Source organism: Lonchura striata, chromosome 3 (genome assembly GCF_050655825.1).
Source record: "Lonchura striata isolate lonStrDom1 chromosome 3, ASM5065582v1, whole genome shotgun sequence".
Lineage (NCBI taxonomy): Eukaryota > Metazoa > Chordata > Aves > Passeriformes > Estrildidae > Lonchura > Lonchura striata.
Window position 1 is genome coordinate 60,741,273 of NC_140705.1, and position 14,891 is coordinate 60,756,163.

At 39.6% G+C, this 14,891-nt stretch overlaps 2 protein-coding genes across 5 annotated transcripts in view; one reads left to right on the forward strand and one right to left on the reverse strand.

The window, feature by feature from the left end:
• SYTL3 (synaptotagmin like 3) overlaps window positions 1-12,283 on the forward strand; it is a 35,541-nt gene extending 23,258 nt beyond the window's left edge. For all 4 annotated transcript variants that reach the window (XM_085575282.1, XM_085575283.1, XM_085575280.1 and 1 more), the window contains exons 9-16: window positions 173-316; window positions 3,029-3,207; window positions 5,317-5,419; window positions 7,644-7,811; window positions 7,995-8,094; window positions 9,325-9,433; window positions 10,345-10,550; window positions 11,757-12,283. In XM_085575282.1, the coding sequence (XP_085431408.1) occupies window positions 173-316; window positions 3,029-3,207; window positions 5,317-5,419; window positions 7,644-7,811; window positions 7,995-8,094; window positions 9,325-9,433; window positions 10,345-10,550; window positions 11,757-11,887 (1,140 nt within the window). In that variant the 3' untranslated portion in view covers window positions 11,888-12,283. The remainder of the gene's footprint in view (window positions 1-172; window positions 317-3,028; window positions 3,208-5,316; window positions 5,420-7,643; window positions 7,812-7,994; window positions 8,095-9,324; window positions 9,434-10,344; window positions 10,551-11,756) is intronic.
• A 627-nt stretch (window positions 12,284-12,910) lies between these two features.
• The window catches only part of EZR (ezrin), a 36,491-nt gene continuing 34,510 nt past the window's right edge, over window positions 12,911-14,891 (reverse strand). The window contains exons 12-13 of the mRNA XM_021540425.4: window positions 14,560-14,811; window positions 12,911-14,419 (exon numbers count right to left, since the gene is read on the reverse strand). Coding sequence (XP_021396100.1) covers window positions 14,255-14,419; window positions 14,560-14,811 — 417 coding nt within the window. The 3' untranslated portion in view covers window positions 12,911-14,254. The remainder of the gene's footprint in view (window positions 14,420-14,559; window positions 14,812-14,891) is intronic.

The window sequence follows — 14,891 nt, forward strand, 5'->3', positions numbered from 1 at the left end:
GAGAGTTATAAATCAACATTTAAGTTGCTACATTATCTTTGAAGGTATGCCACCTGCATGACCTTAATCAGAGTCAGTTGTAGGTATTTTCTGAGTTTTCTTCTGGTAACTTTTTGAATCAGGGCATTTTTCTTAAATGGGGAAAAAAAAATACTTTCTGAATTTCTTACAGATAAAAAGTACACCCAGTCTGCAACACCTCATCGCTGGGGCCCAAAATGACAGTGAAACTCAGAGCAAAAGTCATTGCAAGGAGGAAGAAGGCATAACAACCAGTCCCACAAGTGATGCAGTTTTCTGTGATGGCAGAAAATATGTAAGTTAAAGGTGAAACACAACAGAAGAGGTGTTTAAAGGGAACAGATATAAAAGCTTGTGCAGAATATTGGTGTATTTTGGATTATATTACAAAATGGAGGAAGAATTGCGCTTGAATTTGTATCTGATGAAAGACTGATGCCTTTGGCACAGTCCTCACAGTAACACCGTGAACCTTCTGAAGCATAAGGCAAATTAATAATGGATAATTGATGGGTATATCATCCACTGATCATGAATAATTGATAGAACAACTTCTTCTGAATTTTGCAAATGCAGCTAACATCCTTCCCATTTTATTATTAAGATCAGGATTATGAATTACTTTCTCACCTAGTATCTGGCTTTTTCTCTTCAAGCTTCATTTATCAGAAGGGTTTTGTGAGTCTGCAAGAACTGTGGTATTGGAAATGTCAGTGGAAATTCAAATGTCAGAGTGCCAGTGTATGAAGAGGAAGCTAACAGTGATGGAAGCCAGGGGAGCAGTTCATAGGCTTAGGGGATGACATTGAATCATCCTCTGTTGGATAGCATTTTGAATAGTGCAAATGAGAGAGAAGGCAGCTGGCTATAAATGAATAGCCAGCACAGTGCTTTAAAGTCTCTGTGGTTAACTGTGGAAGCTAATTTCTATCTATTAGTGATGAGGTTAAGCAAGGTGAAATATCCAAAGAATTCATGACTGATCTTGTAAAGAAGGGAACTAAAATGACTTAGGGAATCAAAATTAAACCAGGCTGCTCACTTGACAGAGAAGCAAAAATACACACAGTGACCTAGGTGCTCTCTTGTAGTTCATTGCATTGGGGAGTCTGAGGTGTTAAGCTGACAAATAGAAAACAGTTTTGTGTTACATTTGTGATTCCAATGACAACCATTTGAGCTGGGCTACAGAAAACTCAGTCTTGAAATGGAAATATTTTCTACTGTCTTATAAAGGTGGAGGTCAAAATCCATTAAACTTCTCTTTATGTGTAATTGTTGGATGTTGAAGGCCAGTTCATAAAAAATGTATCTTCCAGAATATCAGATGGCTCATCAGAAGTACAATACGTTAAGTCATTGCTAAATCCCTGCTCACTGAACCTAAAGTGGTGACTTCCACATAGAATGTATGGGATGCCTGATCAGGTGGGAGACATATGTAGTGATAGTCAGTCCAAACATCATTAATCATAGCACCTATCCAGCCTTCCTAAATAAATAGGGTGTTCTGTGGAATACACATGAGGAGCTTTCACAGAATTTTGTTTTGGGATATATGGGCTTAGGACAAAACTCCTGTTTGCATTCCATTGCCATAATGGATTTTGGTGGAAAATAAACATTTTCTGGTCTGGTGAATAAAAATATGTTAGTGAATGAAAGTGCAGAGCTGAACAAAGCTGCAAGTTTGATTAAACTGATACATTTCTTGTGAAGGGAGCAAGATTATTTGCAACAAGCAACAGGTCAAAACAGTCCTTACCATTCTTTTGACTTCCTCAGTAAGCGCTCTGACCCTTCTTTTGACATGTGAGTGTGCTGCTGAGAGCTGAAAAGAGAGAGTAGATGGACTTTTTAATCTAATAAATCCCTTGGTGTGAAATGAATATTTGGCATGTTGTACAAAGGAAGAAAAGCATCTCCACAGAAGAGAGATATGATCTTGCAAACACTGCTTCGCACTCGTAGTTGCTGGGTTGTGCAATGCAGAACTCCTTGGTCAACCAGTCCTGTGTGGGTTGGTGTTTATTTTCGGGGGGAGGAGCGATCTAAAACAGATATCTTGGCAATCTAGGGCAGTGTTGCTGAGAGACTGATCATAACAGTGTGCCTTCGTGACAAATGCTGTGTAAAAGGTTTCTAGGACTCACCTTAAAGAATATCATTATAAATGAATAGAGATCAAACTGTTCTGAGTTGATAATTTGTTACAGTGAAGGCAAAATAGCACCCTAGATTTAGGTGTCTGGGCTGGGCCACACAAAGGATTGGTCTCTTCCTGCTTTGCAGTGTCCTGCCTTCTCTTGATGCTAGACACAACTGCTCTTTATATATGTGGATGGACTTATATAAAGCATCCAAACCTCTGCCCCAAAGGTGGAAGTAAATGAAGAGAGAGCAAAGTGGCTGAGGTCAGCTAGGGAACATCTTTATGCACCTACATACAACAGCTTAAAGTATTCATGTTTTAATCTCTCCTAAATGGTTTGCAATACAGAGTACATAACTTTTATATGCAATTGGGACGTCTTGTAAAGTATTTACTGAATGTACAGGCCACTTTGGTATTTCCACTAATACATGGTAAAACCAAATGTCTTGGTAGTGTACCCTACTCTGAGCTATGTATTAAAAGCAGTCTAATTCAATGGGTTTTTTAAATGCTTTTAGATTTCAGATGGTTTTTTAAACTCCCTTTAAGACAGCCCATTTTTCTCATGGGAAGCAATATAGCAGTATCCTATGAAAACAGTTTCTAGATCCAGAAGTTACTTAAAGCATTTTCTCATCCTCGAAAGTTTACTAAAAAGAAGAGGGTGCAAAGCAGTTGTGATTTTCAGGGATATTATGGAAGCAATGGATTATTTTATACAGATTACCCTAAATTTCATTATTTGCAATAGCTTTACAGTGATATCTGTAAAGATACTGACTACTGAGAGAAATAAATGTTTTGTCCTATTTGATTTGAAGCCGCTTTAACCAGACATTTGTCTTTTCTTAGGGGAGCTTATATAGTCTTAGCAGCACTTGCACTGAGTCTGGCAATTTTGGCAAGGCTAACATCACAGGAGAAATAGAGTTTGCCTTAAAGTACAACTTCAGAGCTTGCATCTTGGAAATCTGCATCAAGGGATGCAAGAACCTGGCTTATGGAGAGGAGAAGAAGAAAAAATGTAACCCGTAAGTATTTGTGTAGAGAAGAAGAAACATAAGGAAAATATTGTGGTTTTTCCAATACTTATCTGTTTTCTGAGTGAAATGCCATACTGGCACCTTCAGAACATCCAACATGCGCACCAACCCTTTGCACAGATACAGATACACCCTGCAAAACAAATAGGCTTCATGCCAATTCTTATTATATTATGACCATTTTCTGCTAGGAATTCAGTTTCCCTGCTTGTGAGCAGGCAGTTGGGTATGTGTGCTGCTGGTTGAGTACCTTTAGGCCTCAGGAATAGCTGTTCAATTTTTAATTTTTAAGTTGTGGCTGAAACATGAGATGTCCTGTTTCTAAGTCATCTACTGACCCATTGTGGATCACTGGGTGGTTGCTATAGTACTTGGGTGCTTCCATCTTCTATGATAAAAGTAAACATTGCAGCTGCTACAACATATTTTAAAATCTAAAGCTGTTTAATAATTATGCACTGTTTTAAGAGGAAGAAGTTGATATTTCTGTGCATAAAATTGCCATAGAAAATTTTGGTTGGATTATTAAGCCTTGGTGATTTCTCTGTTTATCACTAAAGAGTCCTCTCTGACCATGCAGGAACCACTGACACAAAATCACCAGGTAGAATCCCTGACTATCTGTTCTTGCCCCTGCTGTCTTGCCATGTTTCAGCATTTGAGTGCCCACATCAGAATCGTGGACTTGCATCACCTTCGCCTAGAAGGACGATGGATTTTGTGCAGATCTTCCAGAGAATATTCATAAAGACAAGCTTGGTGATGAGCAGTGCTTTGCTGGAAGAGCAGCCTGTGGGGAGCACTTCAGAAGTGGGTCAAGGTTCTCTAAGTCCCCTGGTACTTAAGCCAGGCAAACAGTTGCAGGAAGCCTGAAAGGCAATGTGGGAAGTGCTGTGTAGTAAACATTATCTTCTCCCTGGGTATATATTTATATACTTCTGTTACTTTCCAAGCCAGATGAAAAAGTACAGCACACTTATTTGACATGCTTGCTGAAAAGTAGGCTTTTAACTGATGTTTAAAACCAGATTAATTATTTAGCCTATTTGCTGTTTTGAAGTCTGGCTGGCTATGTTTTAATTAAAATTATCTGTGCTCATAGAGCAAGAGGAGATAGATCTTCTAGTACCTGTGTATTTTAAAAACTAGGTTTACCTATGGATCAATTTGGAAAAAATAGGGAATATGTGCAAGTTCTGCATTTATGATATGAGATACAGCTGATTTTATTTACCCAGTAAGTTAATCAAGAGATTATTTTAAAATTCATTTAAATCATATCTGAAATATGTTTAAGTACAGTTTTAAAATGCTTTGTATTATGCAAACAGCTGCTCCTTTCCCTGACAAGCTGGCAGCACTCTCTATTCCTGAAATTCTTTGGTTTTGAAGCCATAACACAAATACAGCCCACTGAACTGATATTAAGGGAAATATTTAAGTATTAGTGTTCACTTGACCTACACTTGAGAAACTTTGGGTATGAATCATTGGTGCTTGATATTGATTCAACTCAGCTTCCAGAAATTTTTTTGGCTGGTTTTTCTTGAATCAGTGTTAGGTCAATCTCCCATTTTTGTTCAGTGGCTGTCAGAATAATTAGCATTTGTAAGACCTGTGAGTTATTCTGTATTATTTACCTGATGTTGTGAAGATGAGATTTTCTTCATGAATGTTGGGAGACAAGTAGCAGTGATTCTAAAGTTGATTTGGTTTATATTTTTTTTCTTTGAGCACATAATATGCTGTTTGTTTTTGTCATAAAACTATCACTACAACTGACAAGGTGGCTTCTTTAGGAGGCTGATTTATCAGAGGCCAAGATTATGACAACAGGATTCCTATTCAGGTCTTAATCCCTTCTCAAGTACAATGGAATTGAAACACATTAGCTGAATGGTACACGAGGATCCTTTTAGTCTACCTACTTTTGTTGAGAAAGTATATAAATAATATTTTGCCATTTTATTGCTTGGGAACTTACAAAGTCAATAAAGTTGTTTAAGGATTAAGAAAAATCTCCTCTCATCTAGTTGTTTTTTTCATTTGATCCACCCTGCTCCTTTTGATCACTTTCCATGTATCTTTATCTCCAAGGTATGTGAAGGTTTATTTACTTCCCGATAAATCTCCTTGGAGTAAGAGGAAGACAGCTGTCAAAAAGGGGACAGTGGATCCAGAGTTTGATGAGACATTGAAGGTATGGTTTGCAATCCCATGCTGCTAAGTGTACATTTCCATGGTACAATCCTGCAAGTTCTGAACTGACCTGATGGAGTAAATTTAGGAGTCACTGAAAACAATAATTTTAAAAATCATGGTTTTTCAGTCTAAATAATAGTCTAAAAAAGAGAGAGTTGCTTTTGGAGTTGCAACAGTAAATTGCAAACCATTAGAGAAGTCTGCCTTTGCCCAATAAAGTACTTTTAGTGAATACCAGTATTGATCTGACTTACCATGTGGCAAAAGCAAAGTGTCTTCCATAGATGCTTTTTTTTGTACATTCAGAAACTGGGTGTACTGGAGAACAGCTGTAATTTTACACAAATATCCCTTTCAAGTGATATGCCTTTGGTCAATGCCACTAGAAGTGTCTACAGTTAACTGTGTGCCAGCTGAAATACACCATCTCTAAAACAGTGTCTCCTTCCTTTTCCCTCTGCAGCCAATGCCAGGCTGTTTCTCTGTACTAATTTCAAACATTAATAATCCCAGCAGAGAAGAGTAGTTATGATTTCAACTTAATGCCTTTCAGTATTGCTTCTTGCATCCTTGTAAGAATTGTACATAGGAAACTGGTTCACAGACACTTCATGAAATATGAAGCCAAGTACTGTCAGCTGGGAGAGCTTGCCTTAGTTTGGTTGTTCCCAACTTTCCCAGCTCCTCTTCTGTACTCAGATCACTGCAAACTATTTTTTGTGTGTGTGTTTTGGCAAACTGCAGTAGGACATAAGATTATGAGTTCTTCAGTAATATATTGTCTTGGAAGAGATATGACACAGAGTTAGTGAAGAGGCAAACTTGTGTTGCTTCTTGAACTACACAAAAGTTTGTGTTACCCCCAATTCTTGGTGTGTATGAACATCAAGGATCAATGCTGAGTGAAACAAGCAAAATATTTGTAAAGACAATAGTTAAAGTTTGATAATAACACAAAAGGATTTTTGTAATATATGTGATTCTTATACAGCCCAAAGTCTGTCTGTAGGGTTTAAATTGGCAGAAAAGATGGCCAGAAGTTGAAATCACTGGTCCTAATTTTATAGTCCTTTTTCAATGCTAGTCATACAGAAGTGATTGAGGAGAGTGAGAGCCATGCCTGAGCTGGCTGCATAAACTCTAAAGGTATTTACTTGGAAATATTTTTAAATAGTTTTATTATTAGTTTATCCAGAGTAGCAAAAATGGTCAAAAGTGCATAGCACTCTTGCAGGTGAGCTCCATCATGACACTGAGATACAGCTGGGTGGGATTCAGCTGCAGGCTAAGGCACCTGCATTTGGAGGTAGCTGCAAGTGTGAGGGCTGTGTAAGTGCTCTTGGGAGTCACTGGAGCCCAGGGTGACTCAGGGTGATGAGCCACAGAGCCCACACCCAGCTTGTGATTCAGCAGCCTAAATATGGGTACTGATTCCCTTGCCTGTGCCATTGCCTTCAGCTTTCCATGCAGGTCACCTGTGGGCTGGGTTTGCCAGTCTCAGGGGCTGTGTTAGATACCCAGCAATGTCTCAGAGGGCTCTAACTATGTTTGGAGCGTGGATCAAGGCTTTAATTAGTCATCAGCTGAATTACTTCCTTGCCCCTGATGACTGCATTAAGTAGATATCCACTGACCAGAATGGGACTTTAAGAACCATCATTAGGTGTCTTCTTCTTGAACTGGCTTCCAGAGCAGCCTCATTCTGCTGGGAGTGTAAACAGAAAAAAAAAAAAAAATTATGTATATAAACAAAACATACAAAAAAACCTCCAAAAAACAACAACAAAAAAACACCCAAACAAACCCAAAATCCACAACCTCCAAGACCCCCCCCCCCCACACACACAAAAAAAACAACCAAAAAACAAAAATCCCAAAAAACAAAACCAACAAAAACCAAAAACAAACCCCAAACCCCCAGCAAATAATGGTCAAGAGTTATTTAAAGTTCTGAATTTATAATCAAAACCTTTAGCAAGGCAAGTCAAGTTATTCCTGGAATGTTTTTTCCCATTTGAATGAGCATTATTCAGCATGTGTAATATATATGTAGTTGTTTGTTTTTTTTTTTTTCGAATTGCAAAGCAGAGTCAGACAACATGGTTCTGTCTGCATCCAGGGGCCTTCAGTCATGCTATGGCTGGGCTTCCTGGGAGCAGGTCATGAGTGTGGGCCTGCATTCATCCTGTGCATTGCTCTGTAAATGCTGTTTATCTTTCTAGTACAAGATTGAACACTCCCAGCTGAGAAGTCGGCAACTTCAGATCTCTGTGTGGCATGCAGGAGCTCTCAAATACAGGGTGTTTTTGGGAGAAGTGGTGATTCCCCTGGCAGCATGGAATTTTGAAGAGGACTCAATGCAGTTTGACTGGTACCCACTCAAACCCAAGGTTATTCTATGTTTTTGTGCTTAATTGTACCTTAAGAGCAAGATGCAGTGAAGAAAGATCACCCCTATGAGATCACTGAGGGAAAGATGCTGGCAATCTAGCCTATTAGCAAGATGGTTGGAAACACAAATAAGCTGTGAGAATGATTGCAGTAATGTCCCTTCTGTATGTCCCTTTCTTCAGCTTGAAAAGCCTGAAGATGATCTTATCCAGTACAGTGCTGAGCTCCTGGTGTCTACAAGGCTGTCGGTACCAGCCCAGTATCAGAACCTCCAGTTTGAAGGTATAAAATGTTTTGGCATCCATGAGTGCTTAACAGTTGTTCTCAATGATCTAAGAGGTACTTTCCAACATAAATGATGCTATGACTCTGTGAATTCCTTAGCTAGAAAAGAATTGAGATCAATGAAGGACTGTGAAGATCAATGAAGGCAAAGTGTCCATGTAATATTCCTGTATGGATTTTTTTAACAGCTACAGAAAATGGTGCTTTGTGGTGTTTTATGTCTTAGATTATTTAAAATCAAAACATTTTCAAGCTTTGTATATTTGTTCTTTATAATGCCATGAAAGTTGTACATTATAATGGCAGCAGTATGTTGCATCCAGCTGTTTTCCAAACTTGTGCCTGTCATGATGTTACCAGTAGAAGTTACTCTGGAGTTGAAACAGCAGTTCTGCTGTCCAAGGCAAAGACTGCCAATCTGGGGAAAACTTGGAAGGGGAAGTATCTGCAAGGATACCAGACTAGCACCTTTGGCTTCCTCCGGTGGTCTCTTCTTAGGGAGATTGTTTCACATGGAAGGTGTTAAGTTCAAAGTGTATAGTCAGGATTCAGTTTCTAGTAATGAAAACTTGTAAGGTACACTAAGTATTGCTGTAGTATGTCAGAACAAGCACCTGCTGCCGGAGTGAAATAAACACTTTGGGAGGGAGGGATAGGAAAACCTCCTTTTCCTTACCTAGACCATAGTGAGCTCTAGTAGTGCTCTCTGTGTCAGGACCACAGCAGCAGGTAGAGACGAATGGGAAGCTCTAATTAACTGTTTTGGTTTTTCTGTTTATTTTCCTTTTCAAAATGACCTCAAAATTATCAATTTTGTATCTTCTGGTTTTCCTCCCTGTGCATGCCTGTGTTTTGGGTCTCTGCTCTGTGCCTTGAGCTGTGAGCAGAGCAGTATCACACCATGGGTTTGGCTCTCTCTATTGCTTCTGACTGTTCCAGAGAAATGCTTCTGTGTGCACTGTCCTGTATTTGCTTCTCACAAACACAACAGAAAGCTTTGTCTTTGGAACAGGGATCACAAAGCAGCCTGCTACTCACTGCTTGGTTTGCTTTGTGTGTGAATCATTCACTGTACAAACATTCAAATCTTTGAAATGTTCCTAGTCCAGCCTTATGACTCCTTATCTCAGTAGTGCCACTTAGGCATTCCCCTGCTTACTTTTAGCAGCATCTTAAGCTACGAGCTGAACTAACTGGGCATTTCATGTGATAATGCTTCTTTTTCAGGAAACAAAGACCAAGGAGTTCTTAACTGCCAGCTTCAGGTTATGTTATTTGGGGCCAAGAACTTGCCCATGCTGAGATCTGCTGGAATGCTGAACTCCTTTGTTAAAGGGTATGTCTGAGACCTAACACTTAAAATAGATGCAAATGTACATATTAACATGTTTTCAGCAAATGTACATATTAACATGTTTTCAGCAAATGTACATATTAACATGTTTTCAGCAGGAGACTGGCAGGGGGAAAGTGGCATTGCCCACATTCTTTATCAGACTTCCTAGAAATGGTGACACTTGGGTGTCTGCAGAACAGCAGCAGTTTGCAGGGTAGTGATGAGTCCCACATACCCTATTGGTCCTGAATTCTAGATTTTAATTATGTCATTAGATGTAGAGTTCACTAGTTTAAGTGTGTGTTCTTAGATATTAGTGGAGGAAAAAAAGGTGCAAATAAAGAGGCTGTTGTCACAGTTTCAGCTGTACCTGTGCAGAATTAAGTGTTGGTCTGGATACATTGAAAACTTTTATCCTCTTCCTTCTTGACATTTTGAAAGAGAAGGAGATGAACTTTTATTCAGTCTCTTGAGTGGCTTGCATGTGGGTTTGTTTTACTTCCTTGCTGTCAGATGCCACTGGAAGTAGGGTAAACTTAGATCTCGTAAAGCCATTTCACCTGTTGTGGCACCCACCTCTGGTGAAATGGGTAGGCATTTCATCTGAAATTTAGATTTGAGGCACTATTGGGTAGCAGCATGTGGAGCAGACTCCTTCAGCAGTCAGTGACAGCTACAAGAGCCTATTTGCACCTGGACTAAAGGCTGGCAGGAAAAGGTGTGGGGCCCAAAATAAACACAAGAGCACCATGTTCTACCTTGCACTAAGGCAGAACTTTTTTTCTATTTAAGGCAAATCAATGGACTCCAGTTAAGCCCTCTAATGTCCATATGGTTATTGAAATGTTCTGCTTTGTGGCTGAGAAATCGGTAACCTTGCTGAACTCTTTTTTTTGGGGGTGGGGGGGAAGTTGTCTAATCCTTCCAGACCAAGCAGAGGTAAAGCAAAAGTCTCCTGTTTTGAAGAAAGAAGGCTGTCCACAGTGGAAACACTTGTTTATCTTTGATGGTGTGACCCCAGCTCAGCTACAGCAATCATGTCTACACCTGACTGTCTGGCACAAGTCAACTTTCAGCTCAAGTGATCAGTTCCTAGGAGGAGCCAAGCTTGGTGCAAGTAAGTTCTATCACTGAAAGTTGAATGTAATTTAGGGAAAAGTGCATTTAGTTTACATCCCAGGCAATAATAAATTATATTGTGCTATTTATTACATGCTTTCACATGCCTATACATGCGGTCCCAGCCTCTGTCCTAAGCCAACATTCAGTTTTGGGCTCTGATCATGCAAGAACTGATACAGGTGCTTCTGTACAGGTCTGTGGGGAAGATCAAGGTTGTCAGTGCAAATTTTCAGAAAAGCTCTTTGTTAGCATGGTAATTTTTATGGGTCAGAGCCATGCTAAGATAAGCACAGAAACTGTGTGGTTATAACTCACATAGAGCTCTATATATTTTTAAAGACTTATTCCTTTAGTTGTTTTCTATGAATTGGATTATTTTAAATAACTTCTCATCAAAAGGAAACAGGAGAACTAGCAATCTCATAGACTCCAACCTTGCTTATGTCTGTGCTCATTACTTTATATCTGCATATCAATCCAATCAATGAAATACTGGAGGTGAAACTTGCTCTGAAGGGGCTGTTGGACATTTGAAATTTTGGGCTCTGTTCTAACATAAGAACGAGCTTTCTTTCTCAGGGCTGAGCAATGTCTGAGAAACCCTCTGCTCACTAAATGGGCCCTGTTCCACTGGTAGTCGAGCAGGGAAGCATCGAACCTTCAAGGCTGCTCAAAAGTCTCCCACCCTTGTTCTCCTAGTGAGATAAGTGCCCTGGGTTTCAGTATTTTGGTCGAATTTTGTTTTGGTATCATCATGCAGTTTACAGGAGTATTATCACTAGTGGTAACTCAAGTCATGCAGGCTTCCTCTTGAAGTTGTTTTTTTTATCCTAGCCAGTATTTGCCTTTCTGCTAGAGCAGGGACTATCTGCCTGTAAGTGATCCAAGTCCTAAACATGGAATGAATTGAAGCAGGAGGCTTAGTGCCATTCTGCTATTATGAGCATGCACACTTGCTCTCCTGCTTTTAGTCATACAGCCAAAATCCTTTTCTTTGCTGCAGGTTGTACTCTTCAGAAAGTGCTCCCAGTTTAACAGGATGTAAATAATAGTTCAAAAGTATAAATACCATTTATTGAAATTAGTGCCTCAGGAGCTACAGAGCAGCTGAAATTACTGTAGAAGTTGTGAAAGGGTTGGCCAGAAGTTGGGTAAGGCCAAGTGAAAAGTAACTCTGATGTTTCCTTTTGCTTTCTTGCAGAGGAATTCTTTGGCCCTATGGACCTTGCTTCTCAGGGAGTGCTCCAATGGCAGGAAGTGCTTCGCAACCCAAACACATGGATGGACTTCACACTTGTACTGCATTCAAATAAGGAAAACTTTAAATCATGAGAGATAGCAACAACCTTTCCTTTCCCATGTCTGATGTCTTAAACAGAAGTGGTACATATGCGTCAGGTCTGGGAAAGGTACACTGCAATAGCACCTATTCCAGTTTTTTTTGAGAATACAATAATGTGTTTGAATGTGTGTGACATTCTGAATGTTTTATTTCTTCAACAGTTAAGGCTTTAGCCTGTATCTCTAGTTGGAGGATGATATTTTTTGTTCAGGAGTGACAGCGTCAGTTTGAGATGCATTATGCTGTCAAAGCAACAGGAGCCAGACTATGTGCAGCTTTCCATTTCCAGGCCTAGCAGAATTGTTAGTATTTAATTTAAATCACAACTAGGACTACTTCTGTGAAAATAACTGTTACAACAAGAAAATTACATTGCTTCACTCTTACATTGATGTTTTTGCTGCAGAATGCAAAACCAGCTTATCTTTGCTTGCTGCAAATGGGTGATGCTAATGCCTCTATGCTTCTGCATTAACTACACTGCCACTTTATTTCACATGATCCTAAAAAGCTTTGGCCTGTGGCCATGTCTCTCAAACATGTGCTACAGCATGGTCCTTAGAAAGTTAAATGTATAAATTCCCTGTCAGTAGCAGGATGGGACTACAGCCAATGGAATAAGGGTGGGTGTAACAAGTTCCTTCTTATCATCTGCCACTGTAAGACAGAATTAACAACTCTGATCCATAGGGTGTATATCACATGACAAAAGTTTAGCTAAGTTTATCATTTCTTCAAGCTTAGGGCCAAACTCCTGTGTCAGTTTGCCTTGCCTTGGATGGAGCTTTACAGTCAGCAGAAACTTCTTGTGTATAACTGTAACTTGTGTTGCTGTGTTAGTTATACTTGTAGTCCTTACTTTAAGTATTCCCCCTTCTTCCTTTCTAGGTCAGTATGGCTTCTAAGGATTTGAGATTTAAAAACACAGGGACTCATTAGTTAAGTTCAGGAACTAAAAGAGCAATAGAACAACTAACTCAAAATACACCCCACACAAGAACCACTTCACTCCATTGCCTTTGTTACTTTGCAGATCTTTTATTTAAATGGCTGCTGCTGCAAATAAAAAAAACCCCACACAAGATTCAACTCAAGTATAACGCAGCATAGATATTGTAAATGAAGAGGTGACAACATACTGTATCTCACTTTCTAACAGATTTTCAAGGAAAAAAGGGGAGAGTGGGGGAAGGATGGTCACAGAAATGCTCTCTACTAGAGAGAATACAACTGTGATATAAACAAGCAGTCCCTTCATCTTTGGAGTCTGAAACTTTAAATCAAACATTTAAAAAAATTAGAAAATTTGTTAGAAAAATAGGTGCAGTAAAATTGTATATATTGGATCATGTGTACATATAACAGTTTTCATTAAGTAAAAAAATGATCTTTACAAATAATGCTTTATAGTAAATAATCAGCTGCACTGTATCAGACTACAGTCTTGCTTAGGCATTTTTACAGATGCAAGTCTTATTAAATCTGAAAAGTAACAAAATATACAGAGCAAAACTATTTCCCTTTAACTAGTACTGCAATTCACATATTGCATGTTTTATATATATATTTATAAATACTACACTACAACTGATCAGTCATGAAGCTGGAATGCAAACACAGTGGTGTCTTAGATTCCAGGAGTATTTGCTACTTGTTACATGAAGAGGGTATCAGTGTCCCTATGCCACTTCTGAGCCATCACTGCACCATTTCTCCAGTTGAGAACAGCAACTAGAAAATATCTAATTTCTACACAAAGTAGTTCTGAGGTGTTGTCAGTTTTGTGTGGGGGGGCAGGGAAGGGGGAACAAGGGCATCAAGACCAAGAAAAAAACAGGATCTACAAGCACCTGTGTGTGGGGGTACAACACATGTACAGGTGCTTGAAAATCCCGAGTTCCACAACCTGTCTTCTCAGCTGTTACACTTTACACTGTAGCTAATAATACAAAGACATATGGCACAAAATTCACCCACAGATGTTTATCTTTTAGACCAGGCTGAATCCAGCACCTGCACAGGACACACATCTTTAAATAGAAGCACTGCCTGTTAAAATTTGTCTTGCTTAAAGAAAGATTTGATATAAGGCCTTTTGGCACTAAGTAAAGGCATGAGCAAGTTACCAGGATCTGTGGTACAATAAGATTTAAACTATACCAAATTTCACGGAAGGTTCAGAATAAAAGGGAGATTCAAACACCTCTGGGTTTAGAGAACATTGGTTAAGAGTCATACAGTGACCCCTCCTCAGAGAAAAAAAAAACCAAAAAACTAATACAACAAAAACCCCTAAACAAGAACACAGCATTAAGATCTGCTTTTCCCACAGTCCTGTCTTCTTCTTACAAGCATCTTTACATTGCCTCAAACTCATCAATTCTCTGCTTGGTGTTGCCTTGCCGGATCTGCCGCAGCGTCTTGTACTTGTCCCGTCCCTGGCGCATGTTCTCCGAGTGGATGATATCGTTTTGGGTCCGCTTGTCCTCGTGTCGAGCCTGGGCCAGCTCATCTGTCAGTGCCTGCATACGAAGAACAATAAATACAGGTTATTGTGAGACACTCGCAGCTCCTGTCGTGTTCTTTGGGGAGAGCTGACAGTTAAAGGACCTGTTGTCCAGGACTGATTCAGTTCCTCTGCCTCCTCCAAGCAGTGCCTTACCCTCAGCTGGCTCTGCACTCGTGCGTTCTTCTCTGCCTCAGTAATGCGCTTCTCCTCGTTGCGGTCATTCCTGATGCCCTCGCTGGAGAACTCGGCGCTGTAGGCAGAGTACTCAGAGCCCTCATCTTGCAGGTTGTCATGGACGTGGTAATTCACTGGCTCATAGACAGGGGGTGGGGGCGGAGGTGGAGCAGTCATTACCAAGTGTAACTCTTCCTTGGTCTTTACCAGATCCTCCTGTGCTTCCCTGGCCTTTGGGAAAAAAAGTGAAAAATATTTAAAATGCATTTCTTGCTTTGAATCAGCTTAATGAACACTTAAATGCTTATAAG